Source organism: Sciurus vulgaris, assembly GCF_902686455.1.
Source record: "Sciurus vulgaris genome assembly, chromosome: 16".
Taxonomy (NCBI): Eukaryota; Metazoa; Chordata; class Mammalia; order Rodentia; family Sciuridae; genus Sciurus; species Sciurus vulgaris.
Genome location: NC_136477.1, coordinates 28,376,149 through 28,398,817, shown reverse-complemented (window position 1 = coordinate 28,398,817; position 22,669 = coordinate 28,376,149). Strand labels below are relative to the sequence as shown.

Below are 22,669 nucleotides of genomic sequence, written 5' to 3'. Positions count from 1 at the left end.
GAAACTGCTGCATCTAAGCAAATCAGTTGCTACTGTGTTTCCCTCTTCATTACGAACCAGAAAAGGCAAGAGCACAAGTATTCATTGCACTGAAAAACTGGAATCTACTTAAATAACATTCAGGAAACTAGATAAATAATGGTTGATATCTCATACTCAAGGAATAAAAGACAGTTCAACCATATAAAGGAATGAAGTATGGACACACAATATAACATGGGTTAAAACTTGAAAACATTGTGCTTAGTGAAAGAAGCCAGACAGGAATGGCCCCATACTGTATCATTCTATTTCAATGAAACATCTACAGTAGGCAAATCCACAGAAAAGGAAAGGTGAGTTGCTGCCATGGAGTGGGACAAAGAGTGCAATGAGAAGTAATTCCTATGGTTATGGGGTTTCTTTCTAGGGTGATGAAAATGTTCTGTAATTACAAAGTCGTGACAGTTACATATCATTGTAAATTTATTTTAAACTCACTAAACTGAACATTTCAAATGGGTGAATTTTGTTCTATGTGAATTTCAACCTGGAAAATAATTTTAAAATGAGGGAAATGTTCACTAAACATAGCATGTATATTCACCACATATTCAATAAATATGTATGTGACATATGTGACAAATACATATAATGTATATGTCAAAATATTAGAAAAAACAGTGTTTCACATAATGGAATTAGAAACTGCAATATATGAAATCAACAAAAGATGTGAAGGGAAAATTCATAAAGAATTCTTACAAAGCAATAAAAAATACAACTTATTTTAAAAATATGCAGTAAAAATAGACAGGAACCTAATATCCCTGGAAAATGGATAGAAAATTGTGACACAGTCATAAAATGGAGTACTAATAGAATAACTGAGAAATGCATGAACTAGGGGCTTGGGTTGTGGCTCAATGGTAGAGCACTTGCCTGGCATATGTGAGGCCCTACATTCAATACTCAGCACCACATGTAAATAAATAAAATAAAAAAAGATCCATTGACAACTAAAAAAAATTTTTTTTTAAAGTACTGTGTCCATCTACAACAACTAAAAAAAGAAAAAAAAAAAATGCATGAACTGAAGTGCCATGTAAACGCCATGCAGAAATCTCAAAAACACATTGTATGGCAAAAACACAGCCGCAGAAACACTTAACAGGAATGATCCTATTGAATAAGGTTTTAAAATATAAAATAATATCATATATTGTTCCTATTGAATAAGGTTTTAAAATATAAAATAACATCATATATTGTTCATAAATAATTTAGAACAGAAAGAACATTTTTAAGCACTTATAAACCATAAAGGAAATTATCTGGTGTTGGTGTCACATTATTTAAATGCTCTGTGCCTCAGCTTCCTATTATGTACAATGGGAACAATATCTACCTTATATGGTTGCTATGAGAGTTAAGCATAGGTACTAGATGTAAGCTGCTTAGCATCATGCCTGGCACAGATAAGGGGCATAACTGAAATAAAAATAAAAAGCAACCCAGCTTTTTTGCTTTTCCTTGGGAGAAAAGCTACTTTAAAGGTTAATGATTTCTAAATAGTATATTAATGTACACAGATTAAGCAAGTTCTTCCAGGGTGTTTTAACAAAAGTTCTCAAAGCAGCTTAAGTGTTCCCCTGAAATGTTTCCATGCCATGACAAATTTTACCCAACCACATTTTTAATTATTGATTTTTGAATGAGTGGTGGCATAAATAATAAGATTTCTTGTTCCTGAGTGTAAATACTAAAAAAACTCCAAAATGTGACTCTTGCTTTAGCTGCAAAAGCATGTTAGGCACTAGCTTGAAGCTCCCTTGTGCCCAGGTCAATGCCCATGCACCTCCCCAGCAGATAAGCCCAGGCTAGACTTACCAGAGTGGGACCTATAATTCTGGTACAGCTGGTGGATCTTCTTGGGCTTGCGGACAGCACACTGCTTATCCACAGTGTTTCTGCTGGCATAGTGGAACAGAGAGCGCAGATCACTGAAGCGGAAGGCTACACCCTTCATGATGCTCTGGGCTGTGTCTCCAGTGAGGAACATGGCATTAGGGTCATTGATGCATTTCATCAGCAGTGCCAGCTCAGCTTGGGTGAAGTCCTGAATCTCATCACCATAAAGCTCATGGATAGACCAGGGGAGCACCCTGAGCTTCGACAGCCTTCGAGACAGATTGTACAGAACATCCTCCTCATCAAAATAACCTTTCTGGGACCTGATCTGCTGATACAGACAAAAGAGACTGTATATCTCACTCCGATCTTCCTTGAAATTGGGGGACCGTTTCCTACCTAATTTCTTATATGCTTCCTCAGTGAGTCTCCCATAGGGACAGCTGAGGGCTTCAAAAGAACCTTTCAGAAAAGATTTTATTTCTTTCCAAATCAGTGCAGGGTTGTAGGAGGTTTTCCCTTTGGTCATTTTGGGCCATATCTCATTGGTGAACACCTCGAATGTCACATATACCCGGGGGTCACTGTCACCTACACGCATTTCTGCAGCTTTATCCTCCTCGCTATAGTCCCCATCTGCCTCAGCCTCCTCCTCATCTTCTTGCCAATTAGGGATGGTCAACTCTTCCTGCGTGGACCATCCTATGATGGTTCTTTTCAAGCTTCCATCTTCGTTTCTCAGAAAAAATGGTTTGGGCAAAGAAGCATCAAGCAGGAGGAGCAGCTGTTTGGAAGTGACAAACAGAGGAAAGTTCTCATCTTTCAGGTCCTGGAGTTTGTGAACATTGGGTTCCAGTGGTTTGTAGTGACTGGTGGCCTTGGTAGACTTGGAAAGCTCAATAAAGTTCCTTTGTACCTCTTGGCACAGGACATGGTTCTTGGTCACAAAGATCTGATGCAAATGCTCCAGTTGGTGGGGATGCTCTGGGGTATACCCTTCTACCACATGACCATCCCCCACTGCCTCCACCCCTGCTCCCCCTACACAGGCTTCACTCTCCTGCTCCTCCTCTACGCTGTCTACTGTTTCCACCTCAAAGGAACCTTCTTCTTCTTCATCCTCTTCTTCTTCTTCTTTTTGCTCCCTATCTGGACCCCTTTTCTGGGTTCTGCTTCCAACTTTCTCTTTGGCCAGATCTGTTTGGCCAGCAGTGGGCTTCCTGCCTGCTCAGCTTTTTCCCAGTAAATGTGAAACTTCTTCCATAGCCTGTACAAGCAGCAGGTTGTCTTCCCAGTGCCACTCCGACCAATGAGGATGATGGGCTCCAGTGGCCTAGGGTTGAGGTCAATCACTGCATACTCAAGCTCACCCACTCGGAAAGGGTACTCCACTGTTGCTGTCATGTCATTGAGGATGTTGAAGGCCATGTTGGTGCTGAAGCTGTGGAACTTCATGATATTATATTCTGTCTCCACTGCACTGGCTGGGGGAAAGTACTCGGGATCCACTTGCTCCCTGCTCTTCTCTGCCTCTGTGTCCTCCACATAGCAGCGGGGTATTCGCTTTTGGACTTTCATGTTAGCTGAAACTAAGCCTTTGTTGATACCCTTCAGCTTCTTACGCAGGACACAGGACAATCCCCGGTTGTAGGCACTGCAGATGGCCATGATGGAATCTGACAGTTTGCAGTGATCTAAGACAATGTCCCAGATCCGGATGATTTCCGTGTAGACCCGCCCCGATTTCTCCAGGGAGGATGTGTTTCTCTCTGTAGAGATAATCTTCTCTGGGTTCTCACTGCATCGAGGGGAGAAATCAATGGCAAGCTCCCACAGCATCCTAGCTCCTTTGTCCAGCTTAGCTTCAAAGAGCCGGATGTTTCCTTTCAGGTGCTTCAGGCGCTTCTGCAGGCCCTGGGTCCACTCACCATTCCCCAGTTGCTGAATAGCAAGAATAATTTTCTTCTTTATGACCTTGGTCATAACCTTACTGGACAGCTTCTTCAGCATTTCTGAAGTACATTCGATCTCCCAGGTCATGTTATCAAAATCCTGGAGGCATGCTTCGATTTCCTGCATGCTCCAATTGTCCTGATCATCACTGCCCTCCCTCCCTCTGTTGCCAGCAGGAACAAGCTGTGAGGCCCCAGGGCCTGCCTGAGCATGTCCTTCCCCTGCCTCAGGGACAGCAGAATTGTTTCCACTACAGTCAGAGCTCCCAGCATTCAGGGTTTGCTGGAGTTTGTCTTTCTTTCCTTCCATGCCACCTCCTACTTCCAGAGGTTCAGGGCACTGAGGACAGTCCTCTGGAAGGGCTGTATCCAACTCAACCTGTTGAATTAAAATTGTGATATCCTGCACAAGGCGGTCTCTCAAGGAGCGTGGCCTGGTAGCTTCAGACTCCTGCCTGGTCACCTGGGCACCAGGGAGAATCTCCCAGCTGTCAGGAACTGTGACTCCTTCAGAGGGGGTTCTAGGAGTGCTGCTACATGGCAGTGACTTGAAGGAACCCTGAGACTTGAGCTGAGATGTATGACCAGCAGTGGAAGACCTCGAGAGCTTCCCCAGGTGGGCAGCAGAGTCTTGCCTGCTCCTCCGCCTGCTCTCTGTCAGAGCTTTATTCCAGGCTAAAAGTAGAGCATCATTCTTCTTAATCCGGTGCCGTACATCTTTGCCTTCTTTGTTCTTCAGGCTGAAATTGATGTCAAACTTCACCAGCAGGTCTATTAACTTCTTCATGCGCTTCAGCATGCCCTTCTGAAAGAGGAGGTGCATGAGGGTATTCCCATTGCTGTCCTGGATGTTAGGATTGAGGTAGTAATATTCAGTGGGGTTGGACCAGAATAAATCCAAGAGGTGGCTGAGGAAGTTAAAGCCAATGTCAGCTGAAAGACACAAACAAACTCCTGTGAGTATTGAGCCAGTCTTCCCAGAGATCAGCAGACCTAAGTTTGAGAAAGGTGCCAGCCTGGGACATCTCAGAACATTGAACTCTCCCAAGTATCTGGTTATTTAAATAACCCAGTGGTTCTCAACTAATGGTGATTTATTTACCATTGGACATTTGGCAACATCTGGAAGCATTTTGATTGTCACAACCAGGAGGGTGTCACTGGCAACCAACTAGTAGGAAGAGGCCAGAGATGCTGCTAGATATCCTATGATGCACAAGACAACAAAGAATTCCCCAACTCAAATGTCAGGAGTAAGTCCAGAAATCACCTTATAATACTATATCCAGTGAGATCTTGCATGCCAGGATTCTTGAAAATGGTATAAATAAATGGAAAGTATCTGTCAGCTACTGGATAGTCAACTTTGGCATTTAAAAATCAATGTGTCCACCCTGACCATTCACCATGATGGTCACATCTTCTCATCATGCTATGGATAAGAGACCAGGAGATATGGGCATGCTTGTCCAGGAAATAGGCCTTTTTCAGACAATGTTTCCCAAATGGAAAGATCAAAAAGCACAATACCAGTTCTAATTTCTGGCTTCTTCCCTTTTATGATTTGGATACAAGGTGTCCCCCAAAGCTCCTATGTTAATACAGGAATCCTTGGAGGTGAAATGATTGGTTTGTGAGAGCTTAACCAAATTAGTTGATATAGTTTGAATGCACTGACTGGGTGGTAACTGTAAGCAGGTGAGGGGAAGCTGGAGGAGGAGATCCCTATGGATATGCCCTGGAAAGGAGCATCTTCCCTGTCACCCCCTCAGCCTTTTTCCCTTCTCTTTCTCTGCTTCCTTATTGCCATGAGGGGAACAGCTTTCCTTTGTCATGCCCTTTCCCCATAATGTTCTATTCATCTTGGACCCAAAGTAATGGAGTTGCCATCTATGGACCCAGACCTCTCAAAATTGAGCCCCAAATAAACTTTTCCTCCTCTAAGTTGTTCTTTTCAGGTATTTTGGTCACAGTGATGCAAAGTTAACTAAAACACTCCTCGAGGAAAAGATTACTTTAAAAAAGGCTTACCATTGATATCTAGAAAGATGTGGAGTGCTGCATGCAAAGGAGTATCCCCTTCGGTGAGAGAAATACTGTGGGGGTCTGCACCCTTGGTCAAGAGAAGAAAAGCCAACTCAAAGTCCTCATGTTTCAGGCACATGAGCAGTGGCCTCTCCTGGCTCTCCTGGAGACCCTCGGGCAAGGCTGGAGAGGGAAGAAAAGAAGGGCATCTGTAAGCATGTCAACATCCCTGGGAAGAGGTACAGCCTGGCTCACCTAAAGAGAAAGGGACTGCTTCTGTCACTTAGTTGCCAAGGAAGGGCTGCTGCTGACTTGACTATCAAGATCCTCCTACCACCCTGGTACTCACAGGCTGAAAGCCCTGCTCCTTCAAGTGCCCTGTCTACAGGCCTTGCCCACCGCCAGCCCCTCCTCTCATGCCACCACAGAACCCACAGTTCCCACCATGCATTGCCTCAGAGTAAGGGCAGGGCAGGAGAATAATGGCAATCCTACTGCTTGCCTAATATCCAACACAGTCAGTGAGCAGGACATGAATACCTTTCCCACATGATTTGTTTCTACTAAGTATTTGCCTTCAATTGCCATCTTCCCTTTCACATATCTGCCCCCTGTATCACTTTCCTTTGAACTCAATCCACAAACCCACTCTGCACTTCAGTCTCCTTGAACTCCACCAAGGCTCTGCCCCATGTAGACCTGCAGCAGCTGAGCATTCACCTCTGTGGACTTGGTTCCTGGCACCAAATCCTGAAAGAGACTCTATAAGGGCTTACTGAATCAAGGAATGAAACAGGAAACCATGATAACTACAGTTTTTGAGCAAAGAAAGTAACACTCCACATAAGGGGTTTGAAGAAATAAGTTGTAGAAGGCACTCCATCTACCTCCTGAAAGCTGTGGGTACAGCCAATGCATAAAGGCTGTGCATTGTGTATGGCACGCTAACGACTGAGGACCCAAGCACTACTGCACCTTATGAAGGGTACTTCTGCTTACATGAGTGGAGGTGTTGCGGGGGGAGTTGGTGTTTCTAAATTACTTTTTAAATAAATGCCAATCTAGCAAGATGTCTGCACACTCCAGACACATGCCCAGTTACGTGCACTTGTTCTGATTCAAGTGACAGATGTTTCCACCCACCAATTCCTTGGCTGGTTCACTAAAAACAATCATCTCAAATCCCAATCCATTGATTAGAAAAGATATCATAAGAGTTGACCAAAAGCCTCGCAGGGAAAATCTAGCCAGAGGCCAGGGAGAAATGACCACTGTGAACTAAACCAGAGCCAAGGACCATCCACATACCTAATGTTTCTTATATTATGATAGAAAGAGAACAGGGATAACTGAAATTCACAAAAATGCACAGTTCCTACAAGAAAACTCATTAACCCTCATAGCTGCTTCAAAAACACTTAAGATACAGTGGGGAGAATGAGGCAAAATTTCATGATGCCTTCAAAAGCAAGAGGAAGCCAGGCCACCAGTCCAGACAACCTGAAAAACACTCCAGTGCATTTCATCTGGGCATTCTCACCTCCACTGTCTATCAGGCGGCCCAGGAGCTGTGTCTTCCGCTGGTCCCAGGCACTGAGGTGGGGAATGATGGTGCAGATGTCCAGGTCCGAGAGGTTGCAGTCCTTGATGAAGCAATCTCCAGGTGGTGGTTCCCCACTTACTTTGCGTGTTAGCAGCAGAAGCACTTCAGGCCATTTCTGTTTTTCCAGTAAGAACTTGATGAAGGTGTTGGCACAGTCTCGATTAATGTCACAGATCAGGTCAGGAGGAATTTCTTTCAAAAATAAGAAATCAACCACACTCGACAAAAGGTTCATATGATTTCTCTTTCTCCCCCATTACAACCCAACATTTACACACAACTAACAGAGATTACAGATCAATATTTTTAAGCACTGATGAAACTATAAACAAATAATAACTTTGAGTAAGTTGCTTAACCACTCGTGAATATCAATGTAACTAATGACCTCACAAGCTTATGGAGGACATTAAAAATACCCTAAGAGAGTACAGAACCTGGCCCCAGATATAGAAGAATTGACCATTGCTTCTTGAGGCAGAGTACTGAGTTCAGTACTTGAGTCAGGCAAAAGCCTGGCAAACATACTTGAGTCAGGCCAAAGCCTGACTTAAATTTTCCATAATAGTAAGTGTATGCCCTGCTTAAGAAACACCAAATTACAGGGGAACACTGAAGGACAATTAGAAAGTCAAGATTTGTAGGATAATAGTGAGAGGGTGGTTGATCCCTCGTTCTGAATTTTGAATCATGCTACATAAGTGTTGCCATCTGTCTTTGATGTCCAGAGACAGGATAATGGTTATTCCATGCCACACTTTTAATGAATCTTAACAGAGAAAAACTTTTAGAACAGATCCTCAGTAAGTAGATTGCCAGATATAGCAAATAAAAATATAGCATGCCAGTTAAAATTGAATTTCAGATGAAAAATAAATTTTTAGTGTATCTCATGTAATATTTGGGACATATACTAAAATAATTGTTTATCTGAGATTCAAATTCTACTGGGCATTCTGTATTTGGTCTGGCAATCCTACCAGTAAGAAAGCAGGGAGGAAGAGCAGATGGGAAGAAATCAAAAATTACCTAAATATGAGCAACCTGATTTGCATTTGCTAGTTTTTGCTTCCCATCTTTTTCTAAATTTTCTAAAATGAATATTCATTTTAATATTTTAAATATTCATTTAAAATAAGAACAAATTAAATATAGGCAAGTCTATCATCTTATTTTAACAAGGATTAGAATAAAAGTAAAAAGGCAAACTTTTAAAATAAACATTTGCACTTTCTCTTCCCCAGAATCTATTCACTGGTCTTCTGGTAACTGCACTCCCACTCTCCAGTACTCTGCTAAGGTATGAAAGGGACAGGGCAGCACATGATTTGGGCCTGAACCAAGTCAAGACTCTCCATCCTCCTGATCAGTTATTGGTTCAGAGGTATGCACTGATCAAAAGTGAAGCCTTGGACTTTTGTTCCAACTGCCATGAGAAAGAAATGGGTCCACAAGTCCAGAAATGCTGGATAAGTCACAGATTAGAGATCTAGATTTATTCTGAGAGTCTAAGATAAAATCTGACCAGAGGACAGTTAAGTTGTAAGACGGGAGGGAATGGGTGCTGTTGACAGAGGTTACAGTTCATTTCTAGCATGGAAGTGAAAGATAAAAGAAAGTTACTTTTTTGACAACTTAAGCCAATTTGAGTCTGCCAATTCCAACAGAAACAGTTATCAACATCCCATTCTATGAGCAGTTAAAGAAACAAAGAGGAGAGAAAAAGAGACAAAAGAGTTAAGTAAATTCAAGACTTAACTCTGGAGGAAAGCTGTGGGGAGAATAGGAAAGACACAAGAGTGTGGAACACAGAGAAAAAGGGAAAGAGCCTACCCAGAGACAGAGGATCCCACACTGACCCACAGGATCCCCCAAAGAGAAACAAAGGAAGCTCAGGAACACAGACCCTAAGAAACAAAGGACATTCAAGACGTAACATTGCCATCTTGAAAGATTTTGACCAAGGTCAAGTTTTATTTTCATAACCCTAAGTTAGTATAAAAGAATGACTTCATGTGTCAGATGACATTAAGTCCAAAACTAAGAGGATCCTTAGATGTGATTTGTACAGAATGTCCACATCTAATAGAGCTCACAAAAGAAGGGCTCATCCAAGAGACTTGTGTGTGCCATTTGTCTTTGACCCATTTCTTTCATATACAAGAAAACAAGCCAAATATTGCAATGGAAACTTATTCAACTCACCCTAAAAGCTAATGAGTATTAACATTTTATGTAGAGGACTTTGGATTAACTGATCTATACATTATCTCATGAGATTAGTTCCCCAGCTAAGTCCAGGATGACAAAATTGAAGCTTAAAGAGGTAAGTAATTGAACCAAAGTCATAGATCAAGCAAGTGGTAGAACTAAGACTCAAACACAAAACTTCAAGCCTTGGGACTGAGGAGATAGCTCAGTCGGTAGAGTGCTTGCCTTGTAAGCACAAGGCCCTGGGTTTGATCCCCAGCACCTCCCCCCAAAAAACCAACAACTTCAAGCCTTAAATGCTAGGATCTGCTATATATCCTGAAAAGCATTTCTGGTTTTCTGGTCATGTCTTCCTGTACGCTCTGTAAGACTGAGACATCTCAGTCTTATTGAAATGTCAGTTTTTTAAATGCTAAATTTCAAAAACTTAGAATTCCTAGAACATGCCATAATTATCTAAAGTTTATCTTCTAAAGTTCTTTGGGGAAAGTTTCCTGGTTTTCTCATAAAGAAAAAAATTAACATTCAATTCTACAATAACCTATACTCCAACATTAGCCATTATGTATAGAAGAAACATCTGTGATATGTAAAGAGTGACTACATCTGCAAAGAATAACTAATAAGACAGTTTACATGAAAAACTAGTACCAGAGGTTGCCTCTGGGGATGGAATTTAGGGACTTCTCTCTATCATACAACCTAGATAGACTTTTCACTGAAGAACTCTCTGTGCTGTTTAAATGTTCTAGATGTAGAGAATGACCTTTATTTTTAGAGAATAATTTTTAGAAGATATTAGAGTTGAATTTGGTCTTGGATTTTGAGGCACTGAAGATTAAATCCAGGCCTTATGCATGCTAAGCCTACTTTCTATCACTGAGCAACATCCCCAGTTCCTAGAAAAGCAAGTTAATGGGCACAGATCATCTTTAACACAACTGAATGTTGTGAAGAAAAATACCTTGCAGAGAAGAAAGGAGGCGCAAAAACCTCTGAACTACTTCCTGCTTCAGAAAGTTTTTATGCAATAACCGGTTTCCTGAATTCATGTACTGCACCAGTTGCTCAGAGGTCTTCCGGAAAATGTCGCTGTCACTAGTGGGTCCATCACCACTGATGAGTCCTGCAAAACACCACCACGTGATGTTTCTGAATGCAGAGATCGCAGCTGTGGTAGATTGCAAAAATAACCACAATTCTCTTCCCTTCTCTGTATTCACATTTTTTGCAACATAACTTTGCAGTTCCTTCCATCAAGAAGGGTGGATTATTACCCATTTCAGTCCTTTTATTTTGGCCTGGCTTATAGAGTTGCTATGACCAGTATATTTCAGTAGATGCGATTTTTGTGCCAGTTTTGAGCCTGGGCCTCAAGAAATTTTGTATTCTTCTATTGGCTCTTAGAACCCGGCCTCTGCCATAAGAAGTTCAGGCTAGCCTGCTGGGGAATAAGAGACAGTATGGAATAAAGAGAAATCAGCTTGAATCAAGTGGGTTTCATCCCAGGGATGCAAGGTTGGTTCAACATCAGGAAATCAATAAACATAATTCACCATATTAATAGACTTAAAGTCAAGAATCACATGATTATTTCAATAGATGCAGAAAAAGCATTTGATAAAATACAGCACCCCTTCATGCTCAAAACACTAGAAAAAATAGGGATAGTGGGAACATTCCTTAACATCGTAAAGGCCATTTATGCTAAGCCCATGGCTAATATCATTCTAAATGGTGAAAAACTGAAAGCATTCCCCCTAAAAACTGGAACAAGGCAGGGATGCCCTCTTTCACCACTTCTATTCAACATCGTTCTTGAGACTCTGGCCAGAGCAATTAGACAAACCAAAGAAATTAAAGGGATACGAATTGGAAAAGAAGAACTCAAACTATCCCTGTTCGCTGATGACATGATTATATATTTAGAGGAACCAGGAAATTCCACCAGAAAACTCTTAGAACTCATAAGTGATTTCAGTAAAGTAGCAGGTTACAAGATCAATGCCCATAAATCCAACGCATTTTTATACATAAGTGATGAATCTTCAGAAAGAGAAATTAGGAAAACTACCCCATTCACAATAGCCTCGAAAAAATAAAATACTTGGGAATCAATCTCACAAAAGAGGTGAAAGACCTCTACAATGAGAACTATACAACACTAAAGAAAGAAATTAAAGAACACCTTAGAAGATGGAAAGATCTTCCATGTTCTTGGATAGGAAGAATTAATATTGTCAAAATGGCCATACTACCTAAAGTGCTATACAAATTCAATGCAATTCCAATTAAAATCCCAATTGTGTACCTTACAGAAATAGAGCAAGCAATTATGAAATTCATCTGGAAGAATAAGAAACCCAGAATAGCTAAAGCAATCCTTAGCAGGAAGAGTGAAACAGGGGGTATTGCAATACCAGATCTTCAACTCTACTACAAAGCAATAGTAACAAAAACGACATGGTATTGGTACCAAAATAGAAAGGTAGATCAATGGTACAGAATAGAGGACACGGACACAAACCCAAATAAATACAATTTTCTCATACTAGACAAAGGGGCCAAAAATATGCAATGGAGAAAAGATAGCCTCTTCAACAAATGGTGCTGGGAGAATTGGAAATCCATATGCAACAGAATGAAACTAAACCCATATCTCTCACCATGCACGAAACTAAACTCAAAATGGATTAAGGACCTCAGAATCAGACCAGAGACCCTGCAGATTATAGAAGAAAAAGTAGGTCCAAATCTTCACCTTGTTGGTCTAGGACCAGACTTCCTTAACAGGACTCCCATAGCACAAGAAATAAAAGCTAGAATCAACCACTGGGATAGATTCAAACTAAAAAGCTTTCTCTCAGCAAAGGAAACTATCAGCAATGCGAAGATTGAGCCTACAGAGTGGGAGAAATCTTTGCCAATCATACTTCAGATAGTGCACTAATCACCAGAATCTATAAAGAACTCAAAAAACTCTACTCCAAGAATTCAAATAATCCAGTTGACAAATGGGCTAAGGAAATGAATAGACACTTCACAGAAGAAGATCTACAAGCAATCACAAACATATGGAAAAATGTTCAACATCTCACTTCAGAAGCAGCAAGATAACACCATCCAGGGCAGCCTGCCCCCAGAGAGAGCAGGAGAAGGGACAGAGATGGGAGAGAATGAAGCCACTTACTTTTCCACTGCAATGGCAGCTTCCTCAAAAAGCTCTTCTTGGCAGTACATTTTGAGTGCTAGATCAAACTCCTGAATCTGCTCAAAGCATCTGAAAGCATCTTTGTAGCACTGACTTCGTTTATAGAAATAGGCAGCATCTCTTATCTGTGACAGAATAAAATTGTACCTTTATATAAAGTATTCTTAACTTTTTAACAGAAAATCAGAATGTGTTGGACGTAGTCAAGAATGAAGGGAACACAGAACCCTCATGCACAAAGTGGTGTGGCCATTCTGGAAAGGAACATGGTACGCTCGGTAGCGTGCATGTCCACTCCTAGTGATACAAATCATAAAAGGTTCACACAGTACCATGAGGCAACATGCTGTCCCACAGTGCTAGAAAATGTAAAAATCAGAACAAGATGCCATTTATATAAACTTCCTTCAAGGACACATGATATTAAAGATATATTAAATGGAGGAAGAGAATGAACAAATAAAATGCAATGATTGGGCCTTGTACCCAACGAGGTGGGTTTGCCCTGAACAGAAATGTATATTTGACTCTTCATCTTACACTTCTCATCCAGCCCATCACCTAACCCAGCATTTCCGAACTATGACCCCATCCCACCACCTCCTCTACCACCGTGTAGTGCAAACTCCATCTCAGACTAAGCAGCTGCTAGACTCTCCTAATTGACCTTTCTGCTTCTACTCTTGCTCCCCTACAGAACTCTCCACAGAGCATCCAATTAGTTTCATGTGACTTCTCCACTCAAAACCTTCCCAGGCTCTCTGTTGCACTTGAACAAAGTCTGGTCCTATCATAGGCAACAAGTCCCTGCACATTCTCTTCCTGCCACCCTCTCTTGCTCATGGCGCCACTTCTGTCCTCTTCATTCTACTCTGGCCAAATTGGCTTCCTTGACCTTCTTTAAACTTACTAAAATGCTCCCACTTCAGGGCTTTTACCTATAAGTGTTCTGGCTATAAAGTCTGCCAACAGTTGTTCTCAGAATTTCTGCTCAAAAGTCAGCTCTCTGACCCCACTGTCTAAAATAGCTACCTGTTCTCCCCTGCCATGCCTTCTTCTTCGTAAGCTTCATCACCACTGACACCTCACAGACTACTTACTTATCTATTATCTCTCCCCTGCACAGGGAAGAAGGGGGAAATCTCTGAAAAGACTGAACTCTCTTCTTTATGGTCTTCTGGTCACAAAGCACCCATAATTCCTGGCACAAAACAGGAGGTGTATCTGTTTAATGTTTAATTCAAAATTTTACTTGCTGCATCTTAGACTCAAAGAAAAAATGAAAATGAAACAAATATACATGATGAACCCCAAAAAACCCCCTCATCTTTAATGACATAAGATACAGGAAGTGCTAAAATAAAAAGATGCAGATGTAAGTTTCTTCTACAACCAGAGACGTCATAGACCAGGGCCCTCCTAGACCAATCTCAGTCACATAGACAAAACCCTGCAATCCCTACATCTAACCATCACTCTTTTCCTCTCCTTGACAATGCCAATTACTCAAGAGAAAAATCCCTGTGTGTAAATGAAAGCCCATTAGGTGTCAAGTGTGTGTCCAATTGGAGTGATAAAGAAGAGACTTTAAGTAGCAGCTCCCCCTCAGGATGTCCTGCTCCCTGAGGAGGCAGCACCTCTCATTCTAGCAAGGGTGTGGAAAGGTTTCCAGGGAAACCAGCAGTGCTTCCCGCAGAGAGGCAGGAAGCAAGGGAGGCATAGGAACCCCTGAAGGGAAAACTTATACTCCTGTAGCACCCACACAAACATTTCTTCCCAGAGATAGAGTTATGTTACATATGTTATGTCAAGTTATGTTGTAGCTTGGATATAAGCTGTCTCCTGAAAAGTTAATGTGGTAATGCAGGAATATTCAGAGGTGAGATGATTAGATTGAGAGCTGTAACCTAATTGGTGAATTAATCCATTTACTGGATTAATAATTTGAATGGATTACCAGGTAATAACTGCACACAGGTGAGGTGTGGCTGGAAGCAATGATACCAGCCAATCATGGATTGAACTTCTGAAACCATATGCCCAAAATAAACTTTTCCTCCCTTAAGTTGTTCTTGTCAGGTATTTTGGTCACAAGAGTGAAAAGTGGATTGACATAGATCTCATGCATTTGGGAGCTGGGAATGGGAAGACAGTTTGGCCTGAAGACTTAGCAAAGGCTGATGCCAAGGTAGACAATTTTAATCTTGCTAATCAAACTGGAGGAGATGATCACAGTAAGTTTGACACTGGCTGAGGATTGAATGCCCTTCCAGGGAGTGGGGTAAGGGAGTGCTTAGCAAAGGTAGGAACCAGATTCTTCCCTGAATGGATTTTATAGCTGCTGGAATGTACTGGCAAGAGAAAGTAGAAGGTGGCCTAGAAGCTGAGCTTAGGCAAGCGGAAAGGTAGAGGGAAAGCTGACTCTCCAGGAGCAGGGTGGCCTCCACACTTCGAAGGTACTGTAGTCCTGAAGAAAGCTGTGAGTGCTATACTTATGATTGACTGGTCTCCCCTACCCCACTTTCAGAGGCAGTGCTGGTCAGGTTAGGTGGTCAAGATGGGTAAGCAGACAAGGGAAGTACTCTGGCTCAGTTATGGCAGGGGCTGGTAGGCAGAAACCTACTGGGAAATTTGAAGGGTGACCTGAGGTCAGTGCAGGCAGAAAGGAGAGAGTGTAGTAACTGCTCAGAGTCCAAGTGGTGGCACTGACAATTGGAGAGCAGACACTAAAGAACCTGAAGAGGCTGGAAATTATTCTAGTTCCTGGAATATAGGACCCAAACTTCCACCCACACTGAAATGTTTTCCCCAGGGTCCCTTTTTTGTCTCCATTTCCCACATCCTGAGAAGTCACATCCCCTGATAATCATGGAGCAGGAAAGGCAGTGTTAGAAAGGCTTTCTCTTCACAGACAATGACCTTGGGTCACCCTTCAAACTTCCCAGTAGGTTCCACTACTACCCCTCCAGGGTCTAGGGTGCTCTGGGTATCCCAGGAGTTATTGCATTTGACAGAAACATGGAAACGGGTCTTTCTATTGGAGGGTCATAAAACCTGACATGGGGGAAATGTAACAGCTCACAGTTGGACACTCTAAAGCACATTGTCTCCATCTACCTATAGTAAAGTACCAGATTGTTTAAATTTCTAATCCATCACCACTGATACATTAAAAAAAGAATTGCTAAGAAAATAACCACCACTTGGATGTCCACAGCACACCAAATGGTTACAAAAATCTCTAACTGCTTACTTCCTCTTCTGTATTAATCTTGCTTCAAACAAAAGTCTGCAGCCCACTGTCAGCTGGCTGACCATCCATGAGTAACTGCTCCTGACTAGTAGCTCTGTCCAGCAGGACTTTCTGTAATGATGGGTATTCCATAATAATGAGCACTCACACAATATGGTTGGTGAGACTAAGGTTGTGAATTTTTAAAGATTGTATTACATTCTAATTAATTTAAAATTTAAATTAAATAGACTCATGTGGATGCTGGAATGGACAATGCTGATCTAAAATAATTACCAGGAACACAGAAAAACCTCCATGTTAACACCAGACCACCTGCCCAAGCCAACCTCCGACTATGAACACAGGGAAAGAGAAGGCAGGAATATTCAATACCCATCTGCCTGTGGTTTGAACATTTGGCTTCCCTTGGATAATATCAGGCCTTGAACATTAACATAGACACAGATGTAGACAGACAGACAGACAGACACACACACACACACACACACACACACACACACACACACACACACACACACAGCATCTTCAGGGCTTTCTGGAAAGCTTGAGCAGATAAAGAAAGAAGGGCCACAAGCAGAGGTGGAGGATCACATGCCCCATTCTGTCTAGGGAAGCCCAGTTCTCCCAGGAGAAGCTGTGGGTTGGGGGCCTTACCTTCCCCAGCCTCTCACACAACTGGGCAGAGAGTTGGAACTCCTTGGCATAGCTCAGACCACTTAAGAGACAGCTTCGGCTCATTGCACTCCAAATAGGTCTTAGCCAGCTCCAAATACTCCAATTGCTTTTCCCTGGAGGAAGGGAAACAAAACAGAATTTCCATGCACTATTAATATAACATCAATATATTTAACCTGCTGCTCTCATCAGAGCAAATCTGAAATGATACTAGCAAACTTACTTGGGGCTGACTTTCTTGGATTTCATGTTCAGAGCAGTATTGTGGGCCAGGGCCAACTTCTCCTTCTCAAATGCACCTCCTTTCTGGTAACACTTGGCTGCAACCTGGAATAGGCAAAAAGGTTTGATTCCCAGAACACTAATGGAAGTGACACTGAACAAGAGTTCGAGTATGCATTATATGATTTTATTGATAAAGCACTAAGCCTCACTCAGCCCAATGTGAGAAGCAAGAGCAGAAAAATACAGTTATGCTAAAGAGAGTAGCCTCAGAGGATAAAGTCCAACAGTGTACCAGCCAATTATCCAGAAGTATCCAGAAGCCATGAAAAAGATGCATACTATTATTTTTTATCAGCCACCATAATGACATCCTTGTTTAATCTTACAAAAGCCACGTGCAAAAGGTAACCTTGTCATTGTACATATAGCAACTTCAGATCAGAGTCATGGAGCAATAGGCCCAAAGTCACCCCGTGGTGTTTCTGGGCTTTGACACAGCTGCTAAATACAACAGCTAACTACAACAGTCACAGTACATGTACTGGGAGTAGAAATATCCAGCCATGTGGAGTACACGGATCTGTTACCAAGTCCTTTGTCTAGAAGGTGTACAGGCATGTGTCACAGGGGGACTGGTCTGCACCCAATCCTTGACAGCAGAAAGCTGCTTTTCCAAAACAGCAATGTTCATACCATGTTTCGAAGTGTAGATTACGGGGGCAGGAAAGTTTACATTTTGCCCAGTGTGGGCATGGGAGGGACTAAGTGGCACTTGCTGATAAAATGGACAGGATGGTACCCATTTCATGCTCATGATCTTTGATCTAGCCTCCCTAGCCTCATAGGCCTCCTTCTACTCCCTTGACCTCTGCCCACAACCTTTCCACCACAGGGCCTTTGTGCATATTTCTGCTTCTAATAAAATTCTTTTCAGTCCTTTCTCTACCTAGTTAACTTCATCCATTCTACCAGTTTCAGTTCAAGTTTTCCTTCCTCAAAAAAGGCTTCCCCTGCCTCTCTGTCCAGTACAGGTGGCTGTGGGAGCAGCTGTTCATTCATCTGTGATACCTGCAGCAACTAGGCCTGTGTACTGTCTCTGGCCTATTCTGCTCACCTAAATATAATAGGGGGCCCATAGCTCAACAGGTATTTGTTGAATGATTGAATCTTGTGTGGTGGTTCTGAAACACTTATGACATGCAGCCAGAAACTCAATAAACCATCTGAGTCCTGAAGTCCTTTAGCAGACCCAAAATAAATTTAGGTGAGGAGAAGGCTTTTTATAATATTCTCATCTGTGTTGGCTCCTCTAAAAAGATTTTAGACTCAAACATTCAAAAGTATTTTTAAAAAGATAACTAGAAATCCATGGGCAACCCATATGGGTAACACCAAAGAATTCTGAAGGAAATAAAGGGTAATTTTTCAATATCATACCAATACCTGCCGCCCATCTTCTCTCCCTACCACTCGCCCTTCACCCCACCAAAAAGTTCTTGGTTGTACAACAACAGCCAAATGTTCAGTATTTCTTTCCAATTATAATAAGGATATGCAATGAATAAAGTTTGGGGGCTTGATCAATTTTTTTCAGCTAAATAGTACATATTTTTGAAACTACCTCCCAGACAAACCAAACTTATAATGGTATAAATTTTATTTTCTTACCTCACATAACAGATTGTAAGAGTGGTCATAATCCTTCACTCCACCCTGTCTTTGCCCACGCCCCTTTATAATGTAACTTTTCAGCTTCGGACTGTTGCCTATCTCCCCTCCCTTCCAATGTGGAAGGGACTTTCTTGGCCAACAGAAGTCAGAAGAAGTGACATTTGCCCAGTAGAAGGACAGGCTCAAGGGACCACGTACTTCTGCTCACCTTCTTTGAACACTGGCCTCCCATAAACAAGTCCAGGCTAGCCTGCTGGAGGATGAAGGACAGATGGTCCAGGAACCCCAATGACTCCATCACCTTAGCCAAGAGCCAGTCAACCCCCAAGAACTGCCTAGCTGAGTGGAAGCTGAATGCAGACTCACAAGTTGCCTAGCTGAGAACAGAAGAACCATCCAGCTAAACTCACATTGCCACCCACAGACCTGGGAGCAACATAAATGGCTTGTTATAACCACTAAATTTGGAAGCTGTTTGTTATGCACCAATAGGTAACTGATAAACCCTAGATGTGAGTTATTTGCTACGGACATGAACTATTTTCCTTACCACAGCAAAGAAAGCTCTTCCAAGAATTGGGACCAAGGAAACTTGGGGAATTCCCTCTTGTAGGCATTCATAACAAAGACACATCGCACCCATGGCTTCCAGTAAGTTCTGGTTTGCAGTTTCATGGTTCTTATCACTTTCCAGTCCCTTCACTTAGGCCCAGCTCCATGAAATTCCAGTGAAAAGAAGGATCGTTAGAGTAGGACAAGCCCTCCAGAGAATCATCATCTCCAAACACTTGTTCAGAAACAGCAATAGAAACTGCAGACACTTTTCCTGTAACACATGAGGAGCTGGACCCTCCTAACCTCAACACTGAGGTATAGAGAGGAAAGAAAATGACCTGCCCAAACCCAGCCCCAGCTGTTCTCTCAAGAAGCATCTCATTCAGCTGCAGGCACAGGTAAGTGCTAGGGGGTCAAAACACAGGGAAGGGCACATTTCTGTGTGGTCATACCTGGGGTGGCAGACACTGTTCATTACTCACAGTACTCTCTTGTCCCTTTCTTGCCTGATGGTAGAACCTACCTCCCACAAAGGGCTGAAACTGCCAGAGAGGACTGCAGTACCTGACTCCCTTGCAAATGTGATAGTGAGATGTATGAGGAAGGCCACTGGGGACTTCATTATAAAAAAAAAAAAAGAGATGTGTGAGAAGAAAGTGCCTGCTCTTTGTTCCTGCTTGGGTTGCTGCTAAGGGGGTTGGGTGCTTGGACTCACTGCAGCATATATTACTCAACCATGGCAGGGAACATCTCTAAAAAGCTACAGATGACACAAGAAAGAGAAGGAATGAGATTAGGCTCATGTTGATTGTGTTGAACTACAAAAATACCAACACAACTCTTCTCGCAGAGTGTCTGCGACTTGCAAGTGAAGATACTACCTCCTGGGAGATACCTGCCAAGGTGCCCCACCCGAGACCCTGTGAGATGAAGGAATGCTGACTATGGGGAAGGTAATGGGCTCTTTAATTTGGCTTCAATATTTCAAAAGGCCCACTACAGACCAAATATTTCCTAAAAGAAGACTGCTCAAGCCAAGAAGATTTGAGACTGGAAGTGGGTCACAGTTCAGTCTACTGAAAAGCTTACCCCATTCTCACCAGATTCAGACTGGCAGCGAAGTCAATATCTGATCAATTGGAAAAAATAAACAAAAGACTAATCTGTTACTGCTTTAAAATGATAAAAAAGTTTTTAAGCACAGAGTATAGATAGAAAAAAAAATAAACAAAAGAATTCTCTGGTGGAACAAAGGCCATGACCCTCCATTTACCTATCAGCACATGCTGGCACTTGGGCAAAATAAAGGATCATCAGGCCTGTCATGACAGGGGAGGGAGCAAGACAGGGAGACCTCCTCATTACCAGATAGCCTGATGTTTCAGAACAAGTGGCACAAACACCATTGTCATTGCCCCAGCCTGCTGACACCTGTGATGGTAGGAAACCTGCCTATGAGGTGTGACAAGGCCAGCAGTTACAAAGCACCCTCATGGCTGGCTCCTGGTCCAGCTCCTTACCTTCCAGCACTGGTGCTTGGCATAATATTCTCCTTGAGCAATCCATTCCTCAGGAGTTGAGGTCTTAACAAACATGCTATCATCAAAGTCTAAAATGAAAAAGAAAAGCAGGTTTGCTTCTCTTAGCATTCATTCACTTATACCAGTTGTTATGGCTCTATTTTGTGTCACCCCCCCCCCCAGAATCTTTAAAGAGGTGATTAACTTAAAATGAGACCATTATTGTGGGCCCTAACTCAACCTGACTAGTGACAGAAAATTAGGACATACACAGAGACCCCAGGAGCACACCTGCACTGAGGAAAGATTGTGTGAGGACACAGCAAGAAGGCAGCCATTTGCAAAGCCTCAGGAGAAACCAGCCTTGCCAGCACCTTGCTCCTCGACTTCTAGCCACTAGAACTGTCAGAAATACATTTCTGTCATTTGAGAAATCTAGCCTGTGGAATTTTGTTACAGCAGACACAGCAGGCTAATACGCCTGTGTTATCTTGCTAGTCTTCTTTTTTTTTTTTTTTTTTATTGTAAACAAATGGGATACATGTTGTTTCTCTGTTTGTACATGGCACAAAGGCATACCATTTGTGTAATCATAAATTTACATAGAGTAATGTTGTTTGATTCATTCTGTTATTTTTTCCCTTCCCCCCACCCCTCCCACCCCTCTTTACCCTCTATACAGTCCTTCCTTCCTCCATACTTGCCCCCCTCCCTAACCCTAACTCTAACCCTAACACTAACCCTTCCCTCCCCCCCATTATGTGTCATCCTCCACTTATTAGCGATATCATTCGTCCTTTGGCTTTTTGAGATTGGCTTATCTCACTTAGCATGATATTCTCCAATTTCATCCATTTGCCTGCAAATGCCATAATTTTATCATTCTTTATGGCAGAGTAATATTCCATTGTATATATATACCACAGTTTCTTTATCCACTCATCAATTGAAGGGCATCTAGGTTGGTTCCACAGTCTGGCTATTGTGAATTGAGCAGCAATGAACATTGATGTGGCTGTGTCTCTGTAGTATGCTGATTTTAAGTCCTTTGGGTATAGGCCAAGGAGTGGGATAGCTGGGTCAAATGGAGGGTCCATTCCGAGTTTTCTAAGGAATCTCCACACTGCTTTCCAGAGTGGCTGCACTAATTTGCAGCCCCACCAGCAATGTATGAGTGTACCTTTCTCCCCACATCCTCGCCAACACCTGTTGTTGCTCGTATTCTTGATAATCGCCATTCTAATTGGGGTGAGATGGAATCTTAGGGTGGTTTTGATTTGCATTTCTCTTATTACTAGCTAGTCTTCTTTAAGATCTATTTAGCTTACCAAGCCAGGTGGGTATGGCTTTCAGAAGGAAAAGGTGGAGGTGAGAAATGATGTGATTTGGTTTTTTAAATTTATGTCTACTTTCCTTTTCTGTCTATGAATCAGAAGACAACAGCAATTACTAACTCCTCCTTGAAAACCCAAAGCCACGTAGCTCTCTGCAAGCTCCCAAGCAGGGAATTTAGAAAGGAAAAGATAACAGAGTTTTACAGTACAGATGCAACTTGACTTATGATGGTTGTATCCTGATAAACCCCACAGTAAATTGAATTTGAAAGTATCACCAATTGAAAATGCATTTCATACACCTAACCTACTGACATCATGGCCTAGCAACATGGTATACTTCAGAGTATTGGTTGTTTACTCTTGTGACTGCATGGATGACCGGGAGATGTAGCTCACTGCCACTGCCCAGCATCACAAGAGCGTGCTATACCACATATTGTTAGCCTGGGAAAAAAATCAAAACTTGAAATACAGTTTCTACACCATCGTAAAGTTGAGAAACTCTAAGTTGAACCATGGTAAGCCAGGGACCATCTCT

At 42.2% G+C, this 22,669-nt stretch overlaps 2 protein-coding genes across 2 annotated transcripts in view; both read right to left on the bottom strand.

Moving 5' to 3' along the window:
• TRANK1 (tetratricopeptide repeat and ankyrin repeat containing 1) overlaps positions 1-22,669 on the bottom strand; it is a 137,223-nt gene that overhangs the window by 29,735 nt on the left and 84,819 nt on the right. Inside the window, 5 exon segments of the mRNA XM_079115631.1 lie at positions 1,870-3,054; positions 3,057-4,775; positions 5,874-6,050; positions 7,408-7,662; positions 10,646-10,797. Of these exon segments, the coding sequence (XP_078971757.1) occupies positions 1,870-3,054; positions 3,057-4,775; positions 5,874-6,050; positions 7,408-7,662; positions 10,646-10,797 (3,488 nt within the window).
• Positions 12,868-22,669, bottom strand: part of LOC306646424 (TPR and ankyrin repeat-containing protein 1-like) — a gene marked incomplete at its 3' end in the record, with an annotated part of 39,553 nt that continues 29,751 nt past the window's right edge. The window contains 5 exon segments of the mRNA XM_079115061.1: positions 12,868-13,017; positions 16,803-16,859; positions 16,861-16,936; positions 17,047-17,150; positions 20,795-20,883. Coding sequence (XP_078971187.1) covers positions 12,868-13,017; positions 16,803-16,859; positions 16,861-16,936; positions 17,047-17,150; positions 20,795-20,883 — 476 coding nt within the window.